This window comes from Eucyclogobius newberryi, unplaced genomic scaffold (assembly GCF_026437365.1).
Source record: "Eucyclogobius newberryi isolate DKJ021-1_F unplaced genomic scaffold, fEucNew1.0.hap1 SCAF_21, whole genome shotgun sequence".
NCBI classification, from domain to species: domain Eukaryota; kingdom Metazoa; phylum Chordata; class Actinopteri; order Gobiiformes; family Gobiidae; genus Eucyclogobius; species Eucyclogobius newberryi.
Window position 1 is genome coordinate 18,969,485 of NW_027315846.1, and position 20,771 is coordinate 18,990,255.

Below are 20,771 nucleotides of genomic sequence, written 5' to 3' on the forward strand. Positions count from 1 at the left end.
AAGCTTTAAGTGTTGAATCCAAAACAAGCGAGGTAAACATTTTGCAAATAAAAATATTGTTAAAAAGATAAAGAAATATGTTGTGATCAAGGGAAGAGTTTTACACATGGTAAAAACGTTCAAAGATACAATGGGAGCTTTAGTCTTTTATAGGATACAGCAAAAGGGGGTAGGAAAGTTCATCTAATGTAGTTTTTCTATTTAAGGCGTATGTTACAGTTTTCATGTCTGAAATAAGGGGAAATTATACATCACTCTGTAGATATGTCAGTGCAATACAACGCCTTCAGTGTCAACTACAAAATGTGTGGCTGTGCAGGCATCCTGGAGGTTCTGCACTGCATTTTAATAGAGAGCCCTGAGGCCCTTAATATCATCCAGAGAGGACACATCAAGTCCATCATCTCCCTGCTCTACAAGCATGGGCGCAACCACAAGGTGAGAACAGACATTGAATGAATGAGGTCAACACTATCATTAATGTTTGGTGTTGTAATTATCATAAATTATTACTGCTGCATAGAAATTAACATGGATATATATGGTAATTTGAATAACAACCCAAGCTAAAATGTAGTTTGTCTTATAGCTTTAGCATTGGTATTTAATATTTATTGAACATTACTTTCAAATGACATATGGTGTGAAGGCGGAGGATTTGTCTTGCTCCAACAGCAGTATACCCGGTACACTGGATACACAGAACAATGTTATTTAGATGCACAGCACTTATCGTTCTGCATAACTTTTGTTCAAGGAAGACAACACACGGCAGCCGTGCATATTGCATGTCTCCCCTCTCTTCATTACCCTCTTCAAAAGGCTTCACTGGATGCACATTTATTTCCATAACTATTGCCGTTGGGTTTCTGTGTCACTTATTCTCCTCGTTGCCCAATAATGCACACCCGCATCCATGACAGAACATCGCTAGAGGGTTAGCTGCTGTGTGTCGCCATCATGAATCAATGGTTTAAGTCAAATAAAGCTAGAAGGATGTGGACGTGTTTTTGCCCCAACAAGCATCTCTGGGTAATTATGGTGCATTTTTCCCACAACAGCGATTATAAACATGATAACGAGTCATTTCTGAGACAGTTTGATCAATGCCCTGGGTAACGCAGAGTAAATAGGGGTCATTATGAGATCTGGTGTCAGCAGTGTTGTCATAAGTGGTTCATTCGTCTTTCCTTTCAGATTCTAGACGTGCTTTGCTCGTTGTGCGTGTGTAATGGTGTCGCGGTGAGGACCAATCAGAACCTCATATGTGACCACCTGCTTCCCAAGCGAGATCTGCTGCTTCAGACACAACTGGTCAATGATGTGCAAAGGTAAGGAAAGGCTACCAGTTTGAAATTAAGTTTTGTGTTATACGACTATAATGTAGCACAAAATGTCAATGTCAATATAAACTGCTTAACTAATACAAAAGTCGTATACATTTCATAACATTCTTGTAGAAGTTAATTGACCATTCAAATTGAGTGCAGCCAATTGAGCAACCATTATTTGTTAGTTTGTATTGTATTTACTTTAAAAAAAAACACATAACAAGCGTTAGTAAAGTAAATGTATTATTATTTATTTTGAATATATTTCAGTGCACTTTCTGAACAACGGTCATTAAAAGCCAATTAAAACTAAATTCATTTAATTAACTTCTGAGGGCAAAGAGGAAATTGTAAAAGAAAGCACATCTGATCTTTGTTCTCTGCCAGTATGCGTCCAAACATCTTCCTTGGCGTCAGCGAGGGGTCGGCGCAGTACAAGAAGTGGTATTATGAGCTGATGATCGACCATGTGGACCACTTTGTGACCAGCGAGCCCTCTCACCTGCGAGTGGGTTGGGCCAATTCAAAGGGCTATGCTCCTTACCCTGGAGGGGGAGAGGGCTGGGGGGGCAACGGAGTCGGAGATGACCTCTACTCCTACGGTTTTGATGGACTACACCTCTGGTCAGGTATGAAAATCAAGTGTATAGTAAACTAAAGTTCAAAAATGTTTTATTCATGGGTCTGGCACAGACCTTGATGACTCCCTCAGGCCGAGTAATAGAAAAGCTTTGTTAACAGAAATTCAACCTTTTTATGCCTTTTAAAACCACTATGCACGATAAGGTTGATCTAATCTAATGTCTAAATTTAGAAATAGACTATATTTAAGATTGTAACACAGAGCTAGTGCCTAAATGAGACCGTTCATGCCCTGTCTTTCTGCCCTGTGTCTCCTTGTACTACTTATAACAATCACGTTGTGGGGACTAAAATCTGTAAACACATCCAATGTATGGGGACCTGCCTCCCTTATGTGGACAAAAACAAAGTATAATAACAGAAACCTCTAATGTTAGCTCAACACCACACTTTTAAGCTCAGGTGTGGGTTAAAATAGGTTAAGGTTAGGCTAAAGGTTAAGGTTAGTGACTATGGTTAGGATCAGTCTACAGGAAATGTATGTAAGTAATTGTAATGTCCACAAAAAGCACAGAAACAAAACATGAGTGTGTGTACACAAATCTGTGCCAGCATCACTCTCTGGCTCCTCTTTCACATAACTGCTTGTGTGTGTCCCGGACAGGCCGTATCCCGCGAGCCGTAGCATCCATTAACCAACATATTCTGACCTCCGAGGATGTGGTCAGCTGCTGTCTGGACTTGGGAGCCCCGAGTATCTCTTTCCGAATCAACGGACAGCCGGTCCAGGGCATGTTTGAGAATTTCAACACAGATGGACCCTTCTTCCCTGTGGTCAGCTTCTCTGCAGGAGTCAGGTAATGCTGTATTCCCTGCTCCAAATTCCAAATGCATTCATAGAAAGATATTCAATATGGTTTTGATATGAAATATCAAGCCCTATGAAATTGGGTAAGTATTCATAGTGCTCACATTGGGCAAGCTGTCCATTAACCTCATCTGCCCACTCCATGGATCAGGTCTTTTGCCTCAAACAGAGCCCAAAATTGTATTAGCCTGTTGCTATAGTGACCATAGGAGGTTTGATTGACATGACCTAAAAATGTTATTTCAAGCTTCATCAGTCTTTTGGCTGAATCTCTTTGCAGTGTCACTGCCTGTAGCATCACAATTTTCAGTCTGAATCGAAAGAGACCAGACTGATTTTATCTGCTGATGTAATCTCATAAAATACTGAATTTCTGCTGCATAATGATCACAGTATTGCAAATTTGAAAATACCTAGATGTTGCAATGACTTACAAGTCCACTTACCGCTACATGTTTGTGGACCAGAGGTTGGTGATTTACTGAGTCATTGTGGTTGCCCAGCAACAATACAGCTAAGACAAAACCAAAGGACAGGATTTATCCAGATATTTCCTCACAAGGAGAAGATAGTATTTTGAACATTATTGAGCAACAGCTTTTAGCTTTAAACAAACTTGATTTTGATTTGAATTATTTAATAATTCTGTATACGTCTATCTATCTATCATATATATATATATATATATATATATATATATATATATACTTAAAAAAACTCTCTCTCTCTGACATTTAAGGTACTTATAATTGTGACTGTTCCAATAGACTTAAACATGTCATTATTTTGCATATACTTGACCTTTCAACACTGATTAAAGTCACATGCTAATGAAGATCTCTCCAAATCGCTCATGCCATTACGGTAATGAAACAAGATTAGTACTAACTAACTGCGTGTTCTTGCCTATAGGGCACGTTTCCTTTTTGGTGGTCGACATGGCGACTTCAAGTTCCTCCCCCCGTCAGGTTACGCTCCGTGTTACGAGGCTCTGCTGCCCAAAGAGAAAATGAAAGTGGAGCCTGTGAAAGAGTATAAGAGGGACATGGAAGGAGTGAGGGACCTGCTGGGAACCACACAGTTTATGTCCCAGGCCTCGCTCATCCCTTCACCAGTAGAAACCGGCCAGGTAGTTTGATCCATTCTCCAATGTCCAATTTGTGTGTACTGTAGCTTTGATGTACTAAAATCTCACCATTCCACTAGGTTGTCATGCCAATACACTTGGAGAAAGTCCGGGACAAGCTGGCTGAAAACATCCATGAGCTCTGGGGCATGAATAAGATTGAACTTGGATGGTCATATGGAAAGGTAAGATATTTAACCTCTGATTCACCAAAACATTATCCGTACATTTGACCAATACACATCACAAATACACATCGTTACACAGAGAAGCTTGAATTGCAATAATTGTCAGCAATGCTAGCAATGACCCATCTCCAAAAGCCTGTTCGTCATCTTGCTTTCTCTTTTATAATTTGCGGTTCACTTCAAACAGAGGGTAAGTGACAAGAAAAACAGTCATTTTACATTTTAACTCTTCATGCTCATCTTAGGGTGTTATTAGCTCATTCTAATTCATTGTGTGTGTTTAGTATATTAGATGATTTGTGTATAGTAGGTAGAACAGGACACTTTGAACTGAATTATGCCCTCTTTTAGATAACTGTCTTTCTTAAAATGTCAAAAATATAGTATGATGATGGCTTAGCTTCTGGTTATATGCATGAGGTAAGTAAATGTAATACAAAAGAGTCCTGTTCTGCCTTACTGGTGTATGGCAGCACACAATAAGCTCTTAAGTCTGTAATTTGACAAAGTGTCCACTAAGAGCTCCATTATGAGCAATGGCCACCGTGTACTTTCTATTGAAAAGCTTTTTGTTATGTTATTTGAACTCTGTAGAAAATATGTACAAACTGACATTTCTGTAGCAAATGTCTCTTCTTTTTTAAGTGTACTGAAATGCTCCCCTGCAGCTTAATATGTTCTCATTTGGCATGGGGTAATTATTACTATAAAAATAGAGAGAGCTTAACTGTTTTTGTTGTATATTTACAGTTATTATATTAAAGACTCACTATCTATGCAAAATAAAGAATCCTAGTTTACTACATCCACAATGCATTGACCATTGAACACGATAGTACACTAAAGAAGCTGAGTAGCTGGCTCTAGGTTACAGATGATGGGAACCCAATAGAGAAAACAAATGTGCAAGGCCAGATAAAAGTGCTATGAACATTTTTTTCTCCATATTAGCTTCAATCAAATGCTTTTCCTATATCCACAGAGGAGTTGGCCTTGTTCATTGGTCCCACACCCACAGCTGTACCTAGTGCTGCATGTTTTCTTGGTAAACATCCACCATTGCCATCCCGCCTCCTCTGAGCAGCAATGCCAAAGGGAATATTTGGCATCAAGTACAGCCTCCAGAGAGAGACTTTGCACCTCTCACTTGGTATTCCAGTCAAACACCTTTCTGTCTCTCCCGAGAAAACATGGTACCTTCTTCTCCTCCGTGACATCTTCAGTAATGTAGCTTGTCTTATTACTAAGACTTGTTTCCTACTATTTTTAGAGTACAACCCTGCCCTGCCATTGGCTCACCGAATGGCAATGGTTTAAAAATACAAAAATTACCCCTCTGCTGCTTTGTTTTCAGCCATTACCAGAGAAAACCTATTTGCTTCTTTTTCTTTTAGATAAGAGATGATAACAAGCGCCAGCATCCATGTTTGGTGGATTTCTCCAAGCTCCCCGAAACGGAAAAAAACTACAATTTGCAGATGTCAACAGAAACGCTTAAGTAGGTGAAACATATGGATTTGTTTGTCCAGGCTGTTTTTGAAAGCAAGACATAGCAATGGGAAAAGAAAATCTGATTCAACAGAATGTAGCTCACATTTATCTTTGTTATCCAAGGTTATTGAGGTGAAAGATTGATTTAATGAGTGACAGTACAGCTGAGGTCACGTTCAAGATGACCTTTAAAGGTGCACAGAGCTATGAACACCGGAGGGCATATGTTCTGTGCATTTTCATCACCATGAGATGCCATGTTACACTTGACTTTGATCTGTGCTGATTGCTGTCATGAGCAAACATTCTGTTACTCTCAGTGAATAAATCATAGTAAATTATTCAATAAAAAGCTTACAGGGACATCGCTTGAGTAAGGAAGAGCGACCACACAGTCGTTTAGGAAAGTGTTCATCTGAAAGTGTGCATGAGTTTCTTTGGTCAAAGAAAATCAATTTTTTGTCTACACTAGTTATAATTTCAGTACTCAATATTTCAAATGTCCTCTCTGAGGTTTGAACCTGGAATCTCTTGCTCTACCACTACACCAGCCATTACAGGCTCTTAGTACACTATGGGTGGATCCCTCTTTATCATACAGCTCTAGGACATGGAGGACACACCTATACTCACCAGTTTAACAGGCTGTGTTTTGCAATTTTGCTCCTTCTCTTGTCAGTCTGACACTCTCTGATCCCGGTCTATTTGTCAGGGAACAGCTCAGCAGTCGGTTCAGCTAATTGCCATCCCATTGAGACCTGTGTCAAGTTTTCTTTAAAGTAGTTGGTTAGTTCTTTAAATCACATACATACATTATATGTGATGTACATACATTGTATTTAAATAAAGTCAATATAGTATTGCTTGTCTCCAAATATGTTATTGCTTTGCCCTGAATGTTCCACAGTATGACATTAAACTTGCCCATCTCCATGGAGACAAGCAAAGGGCAATACCAAGTTGAAGGTCAGGTTTGTGGAGCTGTGACTCACAGAATGCATGCTTTTCAAGATACTTTTGTAACATCATGAAGACAAGCAGGTGACGGGAAAAGGATATACTGCACTGTTAAATACGATTCAATACTACTAAAATCAGCTCAACTTATATAGAAATTGTTTTTATAGCAAAATTGCAACACAAAAAATGTCTCGTTCACGTCTCTTCTAACCTGGACTAATGGATTCTAGTCTTTTGAGTACCTAACATCAGACAAGGTGCAGAGGAAAAGTGATGAAAGCTTTTCACACTCTGAAATCCTATGGGAGCTCATGACCTTTTTCTTCTTGCAGATCGGGACACGCGCCATTTAAACTATCACAGTTTCACAGGCGTTGACTTCCAGTGTTCTGTGTGTGTGTGTTTATGTCTGTAAAAGTATATTCGGAGAGGGAACAAAAACATCTGCCAAAAGCACCATAGCATTGTTCATGTTTGATTGTATTCCCACAGGACACTCATAGCTCTGGGGTGTCGCGTTGCTCACATCAACCCCAATGCGGATGAATCTCTCAAGAAGATAAAGCTACAAAAGAAGTGAGTATTGTAAATATTTAAAAGCCATAACAATTAGCATACTCATTTTTGCATTATTATATGTCTGTTGTTGCAGTTACATGATGTCAAATGGCTACAAACCCACTCCTCTGGATTTGGGGGACATTAAACTCACCCCGGGTCAGGAGCTGCTGGTGGACAAGCTGGCAGAGAATGCACATAATGTCTGGGCCAAGGACCGCATCAAACAGGGCTGGACTTACGGTATACAACAGGTATGGGAGAAGCAGGCAATTATCTTTTATTGACTTCAGTGCATATTAGCTTTTTTAGTGTTGTTTTGGGGAAATCTTTTAAATCCTTTTATATAGTTGTACTAGGCGTAAATGTTTGTATTATTTCCATAGGAGGGGTGAGTTTGACAGTATAGCTGAAGGAAGTTCAGTTTGCTTTATTTGTACCTGTAGGTCAATTTGTTTGGAAGTTTGAGAATAAAGTGTTCAGTGTTCCAGTGCAAAATTGGTTTTAGTGCTACACATTGTTTAAGATGCTAGACTAAAGGTAAAAAGAAGGTAAAAAGTAAAAACCTGTTAAAAGTGCTCCATAATGCGTGATTTGTACAGAAGTCAGCAGAAGAAACTCAGAGTATATAGGATGCTGCGTGTCTTTTCAAACAGGAGGAGAAACATTTATTGAAATAATGTATCAAAATAAATATTGTGCTATTCCACTATACGTTCTACTAAACAAGTTTTATCTTCAATCGAATTTCTAATATTAACAGTTATTTTGGTTTTGTCCTCTTCACTGTCGTTTCCGGTCTTTCTACCAAAGTTGTAATGTGAGCAAGTGTAATGTAATTAAACTTCATCTAATAAATGAATGATCATACAAATGAAGCATTGCCACAGACACAGAGCAGACAAACTGTTAAGTGGTCTCCAAACCCCAGTTGCAACTCGCGGCCAATTAACTTCTCTATTTCCGATAGTGACAGCTCAGTTGTTACAAACACAGCCGTTGCCTGATCGTCCCGTGAGCGGAGCCTTTTGTTTCCAGTCTGAGCAGTTTTCTGTTTGTTTCTGCCCATCTCGCCTCGCTCTCCGCAGGATGTGAAGAACAAGCGAAACCCTCGGCTGGTTCCTTATGTTTTGCTGGATGAGCGCACTAAGAAGTCGAACAGGGACAGCCTGCGGGAGGCCATCCGCACTCTGATTGGCTACGGTTATAATATTGAGCCCTCAGACCAGGAAAGCGGTAGGTTTAAATGAAATACGCCTATAATGAGTGTTTTTTTTCCTAATTAATTTAATAAAAGTCTTCCTTGTGATACGGGGGCAATGGATTTAGTGTGGTTTAATTTTCTTTTGACGAGAAAAGATTCTGCCTCTGAGTTTATTATAGAAAGAATGTACTTGCATTATTTATTGAGGCGGATGGTTTAGTGGAGAATTCTGGGGGAAGAAATGCGCTTTTTATGTCTTAATCAAATAATCTAGGGCTGCATGATTTTTCCAACAAATATTGCATGTGTAATTAGTTATATATGTGATAAATCTTTTCAAATCGGGATTCATTTCACAGTGCACGTTCTGCAGTGTTAACATTCGCTAATCTAATGCATGAATCTCATGCATTTACACAGATATTCTATAATTACAATAACTGAACCTTTTGCGATTCAATAAACAATTTTAATTAACTGGGAACCCCTTAAATAAACCTTATGCTAATTGTCTTGGATCTTTCATTCGTCAGGACATGTGGTGGAGCGGCTCAGTATTGACAAGATCCGCTTCTTCAGAGTGGAGAGGACATATGCTGTAACGAGGGGCAAGTGGTACTTTGAGTTTGAGGCTGTGACAGGAGGCGACATGCGAGTGGGATGGGCCCGACCTGGATGCAAGCCAGATGTGGAACTTGGCACGGATAAGCTAGCTTTTGTCTTTGACGGACACAGGGTAAGCACTGCACATTACTACTGACGTGATGGTGGACTCTTGATGGATGTGGCTGTTGTATTTGTATTTACTTGTTTTTTTATTGTTTGGCAATGAAAATGACAAATCAGTCTTGCTAATGCGTCCACTCTTCACAGGGCCATTGTCTGAACATGGGCAGCCGTCTGTTTGGTCGCTGCTGGCACGCTGGAGATGTGGTGGGATGCATGATCAACATGGAGGACAAGTCCATGATCTTTACTCTGAACGGAGAGATCCTCATCACAACCAAAGGATCTGAGCTCTGCTTCACCGACTTTGAGACTGAAGACGGTGAGAATTTACAAAAAGATGTTAAGCCATAAATCCACTATATAAATCTACTCTATAGTTATGTGAATCACAACACACAATTATTGATCTTAGAAACTTACAGCAAGTCAAAGTCAAGGAGCCGAACATAAAAACAATGACATGGTTGTGTCCTTTTTTAAATGATAAATGAATGCTGGATTCTTTTAAAAATACATTCTGCCTTAAATACTGAAGTATTGGCCTTTTATAAAGACAAAGTCTCAAGTCGTATTAGGCAGACTTGTGGCTCTCCGCACTTTGAACTGAGTGATATTGATCTAAAATTACCAGCTGTGAATCTAAGTGAAAAATAAGAGGCCCCTGCAACAAAATTCATCTTATTTAATCTGGCACTTTACTTTCTCCCTGTGTGTGTTTGATCCCGGAGACTTTATTTTTGATCCCCTCTCCCCTTGTCCTTCAGGATTCATCCCCGTCTGCAGTCTCGGCCTCTCCCAGGTTGGGCGCATGAATCTGGGGAAAAATGCCAGCACTTTCAAATATTACACAATGTGTGGGCTTCAGGAGGGATTTGAACCATTTGCTGTTAATATGAACCGGGAGGTCACTATGTGGTTCAGCAAGCGCCTGCCCACTTTCTTCAACGTGCCAAAAGACCACCATCACATAGCAGTAAGGACAAGAAGGGGAATTGCCTGCTAACTTGTTTCAAAGTGATTTTTTTTATGTTGAACGGGTGTTTTCTTTTGACAGATCACAAGGATTGATGGCACAGTCGATAGTCCCCCGTGTCTGAAAGTTACACACAAGACGTTTGGGACCCAGAACAGTAATGCAGACATGGTGTTCTGCCGCCTGAGTATGCCTGTAGAATTTCACTCCATGTTTAAGACCTGCCCGGTGGTGGACATGAACGGGATACATGATGATGACACTCTCAAAGTCAAACACAGGTAATTAGGAGCCAAGATACATTACACTATTCATACTGTATGTGCATTTTATTTATTCAGGTTTGTTCTTATTTCTATGTTTGTCCCGTATAGATATCCACTTCGATCTGTGAGGCACAGTGAAGAGAGCAGACGGGTGGACTACAGCACCATCACCATGGTATATTAACATTTTTCTATTTCCATTCATTTATTTACTTTACATGTAATGCCACTGCAGTGTCCATGCTATATGTCATTCTAGTACTACCATTGTGTGAGGGTATTTGCCGGTCAGGACCCCTCGTGCGTATGGGTGGGATGGGTGACCCCTGATTACCATTACTACAGCAACAACTTCAACCTCAGCAAAAACCGCTCAGTGACAGTGACATTAGGGGATGAGCGTGGCCGAGTGCACGAGAGGTAAGCCGGCTGCAAAGGTCATTCCATACAGTAGTCATCCATATTTCATGACACAGATATTAAGTCCATATATCTGCTCTGACAGTGTGAGGAGGAGTAACTGCTACATGGTGTGGGGAGGAGACGTGACCAGCGCTGCCCACTCCACCAGTCGCACAAATGTCGACCTGGAGATCGGATGCCTCATAGACCTGTCTACGGGCATGGTGTCCTTTACTGTTAATGGCAAAGATGTATCTACAACGTATCAGGTGTGGTACAAGAGCAGAACTGAAGAGATTGTGTGTCCAGGTTATGTTTTTTGGGGTTTTCGGTGGTTTGATTCCAGCTCTGACTTGTGCGTGCAGCTGTTGCGTCCTTGGGTAAGGTTGGATTTGGAGAGCGCAATCAGAAAGTTTAATTAAATCAATGATAAATGCATGCACTTCTTACACACAGGCTTTAAGAACGTGCAGCCAAACAGTGCACATAGGTTGAGGTAAAGTGAAATCAAAACTGAACTTAAAGACTGTGAAATACTGTTGAATGTGTATATGATGATGATTATTTTTTGATGTGGGTGAAAGCGTGAGACCTACAGATGCTATAGAGCTGTTGAAGTAGTTTACCGCAACCAAGAGTAGGGAGGGAATGACTAAATCATATTATTTATTTATTTCCTTTAGCTATACAAGGAAAACCGGGCTCCTTTTCATGAGCGCCATGACACATCACATACAAAACAAGCAAAATAATACAAAAACATGGTGTCACTGTAAATGTCTCTCACCAAATTATTAAAATATGATAGAGGCACTAATGTGACTACAGCGTGGCACTTTTCAATATCATTGCATTGTTTATGGATTGTTGCAGTGTTTCGTATCTCAGGTTTATATATATGACTTCATTTTTATAAAGTTATCAAGTCCAAAAAGGCAAAAGAGCACAGTAATTCTCACTCCTCATTAAAAAAGCTTCTTTGTGCAGAAAAAGACTGAGGAATAAAAGTAAAAAATGATGGCTGCTCTTTGAAAAGTGGGACCAAGACGAGGTTCAACTGCCCCCACATCACTCAAACTTACCCACATTAAATTAATTATGCGCACCTTTACATCTTGCGTTTCACGGTCCAAAAGTGGTCTTCAAACTCCAATTTCAAAGACTATAATCGTCATACCGACTGACTCACAGGAACTGATTGACTTCATGGGCGCTGAGTCATGGCGCGGGTTGACGTTCTTAAATAGAGCACACACAGACTGACACTAAGAGCCGGGAGCAACTGGTGCATTATAAAGCCACTCTCTGCATGTCTTGCTGATCAGACTTCACAAAAGTATTTTTCTTTACCACAGGTTGAACCAAACACTAAGCTTTTCCCTGCAGTGTTTGTCCGACCCACAAGCCCTAATCTCTTCCAGTTTGAGCTTGCTAAAATAAAGGTAACCATCTCTACCAACACTTTCATGCAATTTCGAAAGTCAATTTCCTGCCTGCGCTATTATAACTGATATTTATTTCCAGAATGCCATGCCACTATCGTCGGCCATATTCAAAAGTGAGCACAGAAACCCGGTGCCCCAGTGTCCGCCGCGCTTGGACGTGCAGACGATCAAAGCTGTGTTGTGGAGCCGAATGCCCAACATCTTTCTCAAAGTGGAGACGTCCCGGGTAAACGAGCGGCACGGCTGGGTGGTCCAGTGCCTCGAGCCACTGCAGATGTTGGCTGTCCACATACCAGAGGAGAACAGGTAAAAGCTTTTAGATATGCTGTAGTAGATGCGCTTTACTCATTTTGTTCTTTGACAATGGCAATAAACCTTTTCTGATTCTGATACACCAAGAATACAATTTTAGGTATGAAATGTTCTTTATTTTTGGGAAGCCAGTTTGCATGGCTATTTCCTCGCCCAGTTGCAGGAACACATAAACACATAAAAACTTGCCATTGAGCTTGTCTTTATTTTTAGGTGTGTAGATATCATGGAGTTGTCGGAGCAGGAGGATTTGAGAACGTTCCACTACCACACGCTGAAGCTCTACTCTGCCCTCTCTGCCCTGGGCAACCTCCGAGTGGCCCACTTCCTCTGCAGCCACCTGGACCAGTCACAGCTCATGTACGCCATCGACAACCAGTACCTGCCGGGCATGCTCCGCCAGGGCTTCTACAACGTCATGATCAGCATCCACCTGGAGACCTCCAAGGGTTCGCGCCTCATGATGAAGGATGAGTTTATCATTCCTGTTACGTCCGAGACACGTTCCATACGGCTGTTTTCAGATTCTGCCAAAAAACACCTTCCTCCTGGGGTTGGTCTGAGTACTTCGCTCAAGCCGCGCCGCCATTTTACTCCCCCCTGTTTTATCAGCAATAAGAGAGAGTATCTATACAGCCCCCAAATCCCACTGGACGCACTGAAGACCAAGGCCATCTCAATGCTGACAGAGGCGGTTCAAGGCGGAGGACACTACATCCGTGACCCTGTGGGAGGTTCTGTGGAGTACCAGTTTGTGCCCATCCTAAAGCTGATCAGCGCTTTGCTCACTATGGGTGTGCTGGCTAGTGAGGATGTCTATAAAGTGCTACTGCTCATTGACCCCAATGTTTTCAGAGACACAAGGGTGAAGGGGACCACAGGCTCAACTGACAAGGAGGGTCTGACTGGGGCAGAGGACAAGGCCGTGGAGGCAGGGGAGGTGGAGGCAGCAAAAGAGGCAAAGCAGCCAATAAAAGGACTACTGGAGAAGAGGCTTCCGGAGCCAGTCAAGAGACAGGTATGCTCACATGATCATTAGGAGAGTTCAGAGTGGTTTTAGTTATGCTTTAACTCCTTTAAAATAGTATATACTGGTGAGTTTCTCTATATTTTTAGTTTTAATACAGGTATAGATACAGGTGATAACTGGCCTTTCTCTGTGTCGGCGGTTTGAGTCCAGTTTGGTCAAAGTAATTTAAAATATAATACATGCAAATCCCAAGTTTAAATGAACAATAGAAATCCTCTGACCTTTCCATATTACCATTTTAGATCAACCTGCACGTTAATAGAGCCATTCAGAAGTTAGTCAAACATGAAATGGCTAGTGTTAAGTGGTCTCTTGAGCTTCCCTGAGGCTTTACTAAATGAGAAATTAAAGCTATCCGAACTGACATTAACGCAGACGTTCATCTAACTGGAATGCTTCACAGATGTGTGACCTGCTGCACTACTTCTGTGACTGTGAGTTGAAGCACCGCATCGAGGCCATTGTGTCCTTCTCCGACAGCTTTGTGTCCAAGCTCCAGTACAACCAGAAATTCCGCTACAACGAGCTCATGCAGGCGCTCAACATGTCCGCCGCTGTCACCGCTAAAAAGACCAAGGAGTTTCGCTCCCCTCCACAAGAGCAGGTGAGATGACAACAAAATCACCTTATGAGTTCATCTAGAACAAGAACCATTGGGAAAATATACATACTTTTGTCTATATTTTTAAATTCTCAATCCTTTACTAGACAATACAATCCTATCCAATGTGTGATCTGCTTACTCCTTGATATGGTGTTGAACATTTGATGATAAAAATGCTTCCCCCCCACCATATTTACCATAAGAGTGTATTTTTGACACTTTGGAGTTGATGTGATTGAAATGGTTGACTGTTTTTGCCCCAAACTGTCACACAAACACGTCTCGTTCTATTCCCTCTGCTCGTGTGACGGTGGCAACATCACGTCTGCTCGCTCACGTCACTGACTCTCCTGTGGTTTAAAGGAGCAAATGGCTAACAAAGGTGACAAAAATAGAGCCAGAGTTATTAATGACTGTCCAATGAGAGGTTAGAATCTGCCGCCACTGACCAGAAATCAGCCCTCGAGTCCTTGTTACAAATGATGCATGTAACAAGATGATTCAGTCCATGCGTTTACATACATAACCTTTTTCCATACATGGTTGCATTCCCTTGTGCCAACTATTATGTAAAGAATGTCAAATTTGACCTATGCAAAATGTTGCTTTTATTGCAAGGAATGTTTACAGTCATTGAACGTAATTAATGCAGCATCAAAGCTCCTTAATGAGGACCTTTTCCAACAAAGTTCATCATAATGTTCTAGTTCTATTTTCTTTTCTTTCTTTTTTTTCAAATTCAACGGCACCGAAACTTTTTGTATTCCTGTACACAAATACGTTGGCTTTTATGCAGATCAACATGCTGCTCACGTTCAGCACAGGAGAGGACTGTCCTTGTCCATCAAACATCCAGGAGGAGCTCTATGACTTCCATGGCCAGCTGCAGCTTCACTGTGGTGAGAACGATACAGTAACACGCCTTTTATGTATGAAAGACTAATAATACTTACCATAATACATAATACTACCATAATACAAAGTTTACAGCAATTCACCTTGACATATTTGCCATATTTTCTTTATACCGTGCTCTCAGCAGAGGTGGCTGAGTGGCACTGCCATTCCTCCTACATCTTGATGTTTTGATAAATTATTGATCCTAATGGTATTCTCCTCAGTGCCGTGTCAAACACAAGTGTCACTGCACCTACCGCACACACTCACCTGACAGAGGAAGAACTCATGTAACAATAATAGTAAAAAGTGCTATAAAAAAGTGCAACATATCACACCATGACATGACATTAGCACACAGCCATTAGAGAAAGAGCCTCTTGACTCTAGGTTGTTTCTGCTGTTCAGGAATCCCTATGGAGGAGGACGAAGACGAACAAGCTGCGTCTATCAAAGGTCGACTGCTAATGCTGGTGAACAAGATCAAAGGGCAAGCTACGAAATCAGAGGATCCCACCAAGAAGGAGCAGGCGGCCCCATGTGAGTGCACTCATTAAAAGTGCTCATCATTAAACGTTTTAAGAAGCAACAAAACTTACAAATCTCTCGCACGTCAAGACTGGACGAAACAACCACAGATTATAGTTCAGATTTTAGATATAATGTCAAAAGTGGGTGTGGCTATCCTGCAATTAATTTGGAAAACAATAAAAACGTGCGTAACTTTGACATAATATGTTGAATTAAGTCTGACCTTGCTTTGTAAATTGCAATGACTTCATGTTGTTCAATTGAAAGCAAGAAAAACAAAGACAAACTAAATTGAAAACAAGGCCCTTACTCTCAGATCCATATAAAAATGATGTTGGTCTATTATTTCCTAATGGTTTCATCATCGTCTCTTTGTGAGAACCAGATTTACCAGGCTGCCAGCCGTAATATCCTTGGCAAGGCAAAAATACACACTCGCTTGAAAGACTCGTCACCTTTTCTATTGAGCTGTTTTCCTTCAAAGCAGACGCTGTTATTTACATTTCAATCCTGTAGTTCATCATTGATTTCCCGCCACAATCATCTCTGCTAGTTTACGATCCTTTTCAAGTATTTTGTTAGCGCTTTCGGTGGGTGGTAAAATGAAAAGCGGGTGCTCCTCCAATTCACGTCTAGCACCCTCGAACGTGCCTCTCATTTGTGTGCAGGCGTCAGGTGGACCGTGTCACCGGGTGGCACTCATTTACATTTCAATTTCTTTTCAATGTTATTATGCTAATATAGAGGTGTTGGGGTAGATGCTACAGTGGAAAGCGCTTGAGCTGAGATGGGGGAAAGGAGATGAGGTGGGGGAGAGGAGACGAGATAGGGGAGAGGAGACGAGATGGGGGAGATGCTACAGAGGAAAGAGCTTGAGCTGAGACAGGGGAGATGAGACGAGATAGGGGAGAGGAGACGAGATGGGGGAGATGCTACAGAGGAAAGAGCTTGAGCTGAGACGGGGGAGAGGAGTCGAGATGGGGGAGATGCTACAGAGGAAAGAGCTTGAGCTGAGACGGGGGAGAGGAGACGAGATGGGGGAGAGGAGACGAGATGGGGGAGATGCTTCAGAGTAAAAAGCTTGAGCTGAGATGGGGAAAGGAGACGAGATGGGGGAGAGGAGACGAGATGGGGGAGATGCTTCAGAGTAAAAAGCTTGAGCTGAGATGGGGAAAGGAGACGAGATGGGGGAGAGGAGACGAGATGGGGGAGATGCTACAGAGGAAAGAGCTTGAGTTGAGACGTTGGAGAGGAGACGAGATGGGGGAGAGGAGACGAGATGGGGGAGAGGAGACGAGATGGGGGAGATGCTACAGAGGAACGAGCTTGAGCTGAGACGGGGGAGAGGAGACAAGATGGGGGAGAGGAGACGAGATGGGGGAGATGCTACAGAGGAAAGAGCTTGAGCTGAGACGGGGGAGAGGAGACGAGATGGGGGAGAGGAGACGAGATGGGGAGAGAGGAGACGAGATGGGGGAGAGGAGACGAGATGGGGGAGATGCTACAGAGGAAAGAACTTGAGCTGAGACGGGGGAGAGGAGACGAGATGGGGGAGAGGAGGTGAGATGGGGGAGAGGAGACGAGATGGGGGAGAGGAGGTGAGATGGGGGAGAGGAGACGAGATGGGGGAGAGGAGACGAGATGGGGGAGAGGAGACGAGATGGGGGAGAGGAGACGAGATGGGGGAGATGCTACAGAGGAAAGAACTTGAGCTGAGACGGGGGAGAGGAGACGAGATGGGGGAGAGGAGACGAGATGGGGGAGAGGAGACGAGATGGGGGAGATGCTACAGAGGAAAGAACTTGAGCTGAGACGGGGGAGAGGAGACGAGATGGGGGAGAGGAGACGAGATGGGGTCTAGTAGATCTAGTCTAGAATCTATCAATGTTTATGGTCTGTCTGCATAATTATCACCTCTTTCCAGCCAAATCGACTTTATTTTTTGTATTTGTTTTGTATTTTTTCCCCAAAATAATATTACTCAGGTAGAAATACACAGTAGTTGTGCTGCCGGTGGTCGAGTGGTTAAGTCACACCTATGTCAGGCTCCAAGTGCAGCCAGCCCCAGTTCCAATCCTGACTCAGACGATTTACTGCATGTCTTCCCCTCTCTCTCACTCCCCATCTCACCCTGTCCTCTCCTGTCGAATAAAGCCTGCGGGCAACATCTTTAAAGTAATACAAAGTCGTTGTTCATGGAGTTAGTCATTGTGATCCCTCATCCGTTCAAGTTTCCATCATAGAAAAAGATTTAAGGGTCATCCAGACGCTGTTTTGAACATCTTGATTTGTGTCCAGATGATCACCCTTACATCCTTTTCTAGGCAAGGCAAGTTTATTTGTAGAGCACATTTCATACACAAGGCAATTCAAAGTGCTTCACACAGCAGGAAAAATGCATTCAAATCACAAAGAAATTACAGAAATACAATAAAATTAACTAAATTAAAAATTATCAATCCAACTGATTTTCTAAACTAATAAAATCACAAACAAAAGAGAAGAGTGCAAAGAAAAAATCCCTTCAGTCATATGCGCAGCTAAACAAAACTGTTTTTAGCTTAGATTTGAACATTGTCAGAGTAGAAGCCTGTCTCACATCTTCAGGAAGACTGTTCCAGATTTTAGCTGCATTAAACTGAAACACAGATTCCCCATGTTTTGTCCTGACTCTGGGCACCCGCAGGAGGCCGGTCCCCGAGGTCCTCAGAGTCCGAGATGGTTCATATGGCACTAACATATCCAAGATGTACTTTGGTGCTAGGCCATGGAGAGACTTGTACACAAGCAGAGCTGCTTTAAAGTCTCTTCTCTGAGCCACAGGAGCCAGTGCAGAGACCTGAGAACAGGACTAATGTGATCATACTTCCTGGTTCTAGTCAGGACCCGAGCAGCAGCGTTCTGGATGTACTGCAGCTGTTTTACAGCTCGTTTGGAGAGGCCAGTGAGCAGGCAGTTACAGTAGTCTAATCTACTGGAGACAAACGCATGGATAAGTCTCTCTAAATCTGGTTTAGACACTATATTTTTGATTTTGGCAATGTTTTTTAGATGGTAAAAAGCTGCTGATGTTATTGATTTGACGTGGCTATTAAAGTTCAAGTCTGAGTCCATTATTACCCCCAGATTTCTAACTTGGTTTGTAGGTTTTAGAGCGAGACTCTGGAGGTGACCGCTAACACTTTCTCTTTGTTTCTGTGGGCCAAAAACGATTATTTCAGTCTTGTCTGAGTTCAGCTGGAGAAAGTTGTTTTGCATCCACACACTGATCTGTTGGATGCAGTGACAGAGTGAATCTACTGGTCCATAGTCACCTGCCGATAGTGAAACATAGATCTGAGTGTCGTCTGCATAATTGTGATAGGACACATTTTCACTGCGTATCAACTGACCCAACGGCAGCATGTAGAGGTTGAACAGAAGGGGACCCAGGACTGACCCTTGGGGCACTCCACAGGTCAGGGTCATGTGGTCTGAGACACAGCTACCAATTTCAACAAAGTACTTCCTGTCTTCCAGATAGGACCTTAACCAGTTTAGGGCAGTGCCAGTGATGCCCACCCAGTCCTCTAGTCTCTGTAAGAGGATCCCATGATCGACAGTGTCAAAAGCAGCACTCAGATCTAACAGAATTAAGACTGAGGCTTTGCCCGTGTCAGTGTTCAGGCGGATGTCATTTGTCACCTTGACAAGAGCAGTCTCAGTGCTGTGATGAGGTCTAAAACCTGACTGAAAAACATCAAATGAGTTGTTTATTAAGAGGAAATCTGTGAGCTGTTGGTAAACAACCTTTTCAAGGACTTTGCCCCAAAATGGCAGATTAGAGATGGGCCGGTAATGACTCAGTACTGCGGCATCAAGACTGCTCTTCTTTAGGAGAGGCTTTATGACCGCAGTTTTCAAAGACATTGGGAATGTTCCAGATTGAAGCGACATGTTAACTATGTGAGTGAGTGGTGCTAACAAACTGTTCAGCACAGACTTTAGAAATTTGGTGGGTAACACATCAAGGCAGCATGTAGATGAATTCAGACTGGTGATGATCTCATGGACAGTTTTGTCAGTTACTGGTGCAAAGTGAGTTAGCTCTAAGTGTCTTGGTGGTTTTAGGGTAATTTTTTGCATTGTGGGATTTATAGCATTTTTAATGCCCTGAACTTTGTCATTAAAGAATAATGCAAACTCATTACACTTGGATGTGGAAATGAGTTCTAATGGCAGCTGAGCTGGAGGGTTTGTTAATCTGTTTACTGTGGCAAACAGGACACGCGAGTTTTTACTGCAGCTTCCAATTATTTCAGAAAAATATCTTTCCCTAGTTCTACATAAGATTAGGTTGTACATGTTCAGCTTTTCTTTGTAAATCTCTCTTTGAACCTGGAGCTTTGACTTGCGCCATTTCCGTTCGGCCCTGCGGCACTCCCTTTTCTGTGCCCTGACCGAATCATCATTTCTCCACGGCGCCTTCTGCTTATTTTTAACCATTTTAGCCTTTATAGGGGCGATGGTGTCCAGAACATTCAAAACACTAGATGTAACAGAGTTCAACAAATCATTTACATTAGAACATGAGACATTTTCAAAGTTTATCATTTCCATAAACAGTGCACCTGTGCCATCACTTATGTGTCTCCTCTGAACAACTGCAGGACCAACCGGAGGTTTGGGAGAAACAGACAGGTCAAAGAAGACACAGAAATGATCAGACAGAGCAACATCGATCACATTAACATTTGAAATATTTACCCCCTTTGTAATTATGAGATCTAGAGTGTGTCCTTTGCTGTGGGTGGGGCCTCTCACATGCTGAGTAAGACTGAAGGTTTCAAGGACAGCATCAAGCTCTTTAGCGTTTCTGTCACAAATATTATCAACATGCACATTGAAATCACCTGTAATGACCAAACCATCAAAGTCTGTGCATATGACTGAAAGCATCTCAGTAAAATCATCAATAAAACTTTGGCAGTGCTGGGGAGGCTTGTATAAAACAATGAAGAGAATGGATGGAGACCGTTTTAGCTCCATTTTAAAGGATACATACTCAAATGATGAAAACACCCCAAAAGACAACCTGCGGGTAATTATTTCATCTCTAAAGACAGCACAGACTCCACCCCCTTTTTTGTTTTCTCGTGTTTCAGATTCAAACTTAAAGTTGGGTGGAGCAGATTCTATCAGAACTACATTTCCTGTGTTTTTGTCAAGCCATGTTTCAGTTAAAAACATAAAATCAAGATTATAAGAAGAAATACAATTATTAATTAAGAGAGA

At 42.0% G+C, this 20,771-nt stretch overlaps 1 protein-coding gene across 4 annotated transcripts in view; it reads left to right on the top strand.

Annotated features, from left to right (window-relative positions):
* Positions 1 to 20,771, top strand: part of LOC140371097 (ryanodine receptor 3-like) — a 113,545-nt gene that overhangs the window by 54,323 nt on the left and 38,451 nt on the right. For all 4 annotated transcript variants that reach the window (XM_072458399.1, XM_072458396.1, XM_072458398.1 and 1 more), the window contains 23 exons: positions 320 to 438; positions 1,198 to 1,331; positions 1,719 to 1,960; positions 2,578 to 2,770; positions 3,694 to 3,910; positions 3,988 to 4,092; positions 5,490 to 5,593; positions 7,039 to 7,122; positions 7,199 to 7,358; positions 8,193 to 8,340; positions 8,842 to 9,044; positions 9,182 to 9,356; positions 9,802 to 10,010; positions 10,092 to 10,291; positions 10,385 to 10,451; positions 10,536 to 10,696; positions 10,782 to 10,947; positions 12,034 to 12,120; positions 12,203 to 12,429; positions 12,649 to 13,453; positions 13,869 to 14,069; positions 14,866 to 14,968; positions 15,375 to 15,506. In XM_072458399.1, the coding sequence (XP_072314500.1) occupies positions 320 to 438; positions 1,198 to 1,331; positions 1,719 to 1,960; positions 2,578 to 2,770; positions 3,694 to 3,910; positions 3,988 to 4,092; positions 5,490 to 5,593; positions 7,039 to 7,122; positions 7,199 to 7,358; positions 8,193 to 8,340; positions 8,842 to 9,044; positions 9,182 to 9,356; positions 9,802 to 10,010; positions 10,092 to 10,291; positions 10,385 to 10,451; positions 10,536 to 10,696; positions 10,782 to 10,947; positions 12,034 to 12,120; positions 12,203 to 12,429; positions 12,649 to 13,453; positions 13,869 to 14,069; positions 14,866 to 14,968; positions 15,375 to 15,506 (4,242 nt within the window). The remainder of the gene's footprint in view (positions 1 to 319; positions 439 to 1,197; positions 1,332 to 1,718; positions 1,961 to 2,577; positions 2,771 to 3,693; positions 3,911 to 3,987; positions 4,093 to 5,489; positions 5,594 to 7,038; positions 7,123 to 7,198; positions 7,359 to 8,192; positions 8,341 to 8,841; positions 9,045 to 9,181; positions 9,357 to 9,801; positions 10,011 to 10,091; positions 10,292 to 10,384; positions 10,452 to 10,535; positions 10,697 to 10,781; positions 10,948 to 12,033; positions 12,121 to 12,202; positions 12,430 to 12,648; positions 13,454 to 13,868; positions 14,070 to 14,865; positions 14,969 to 15,374; positions 15,507 to 20,771) is intronic.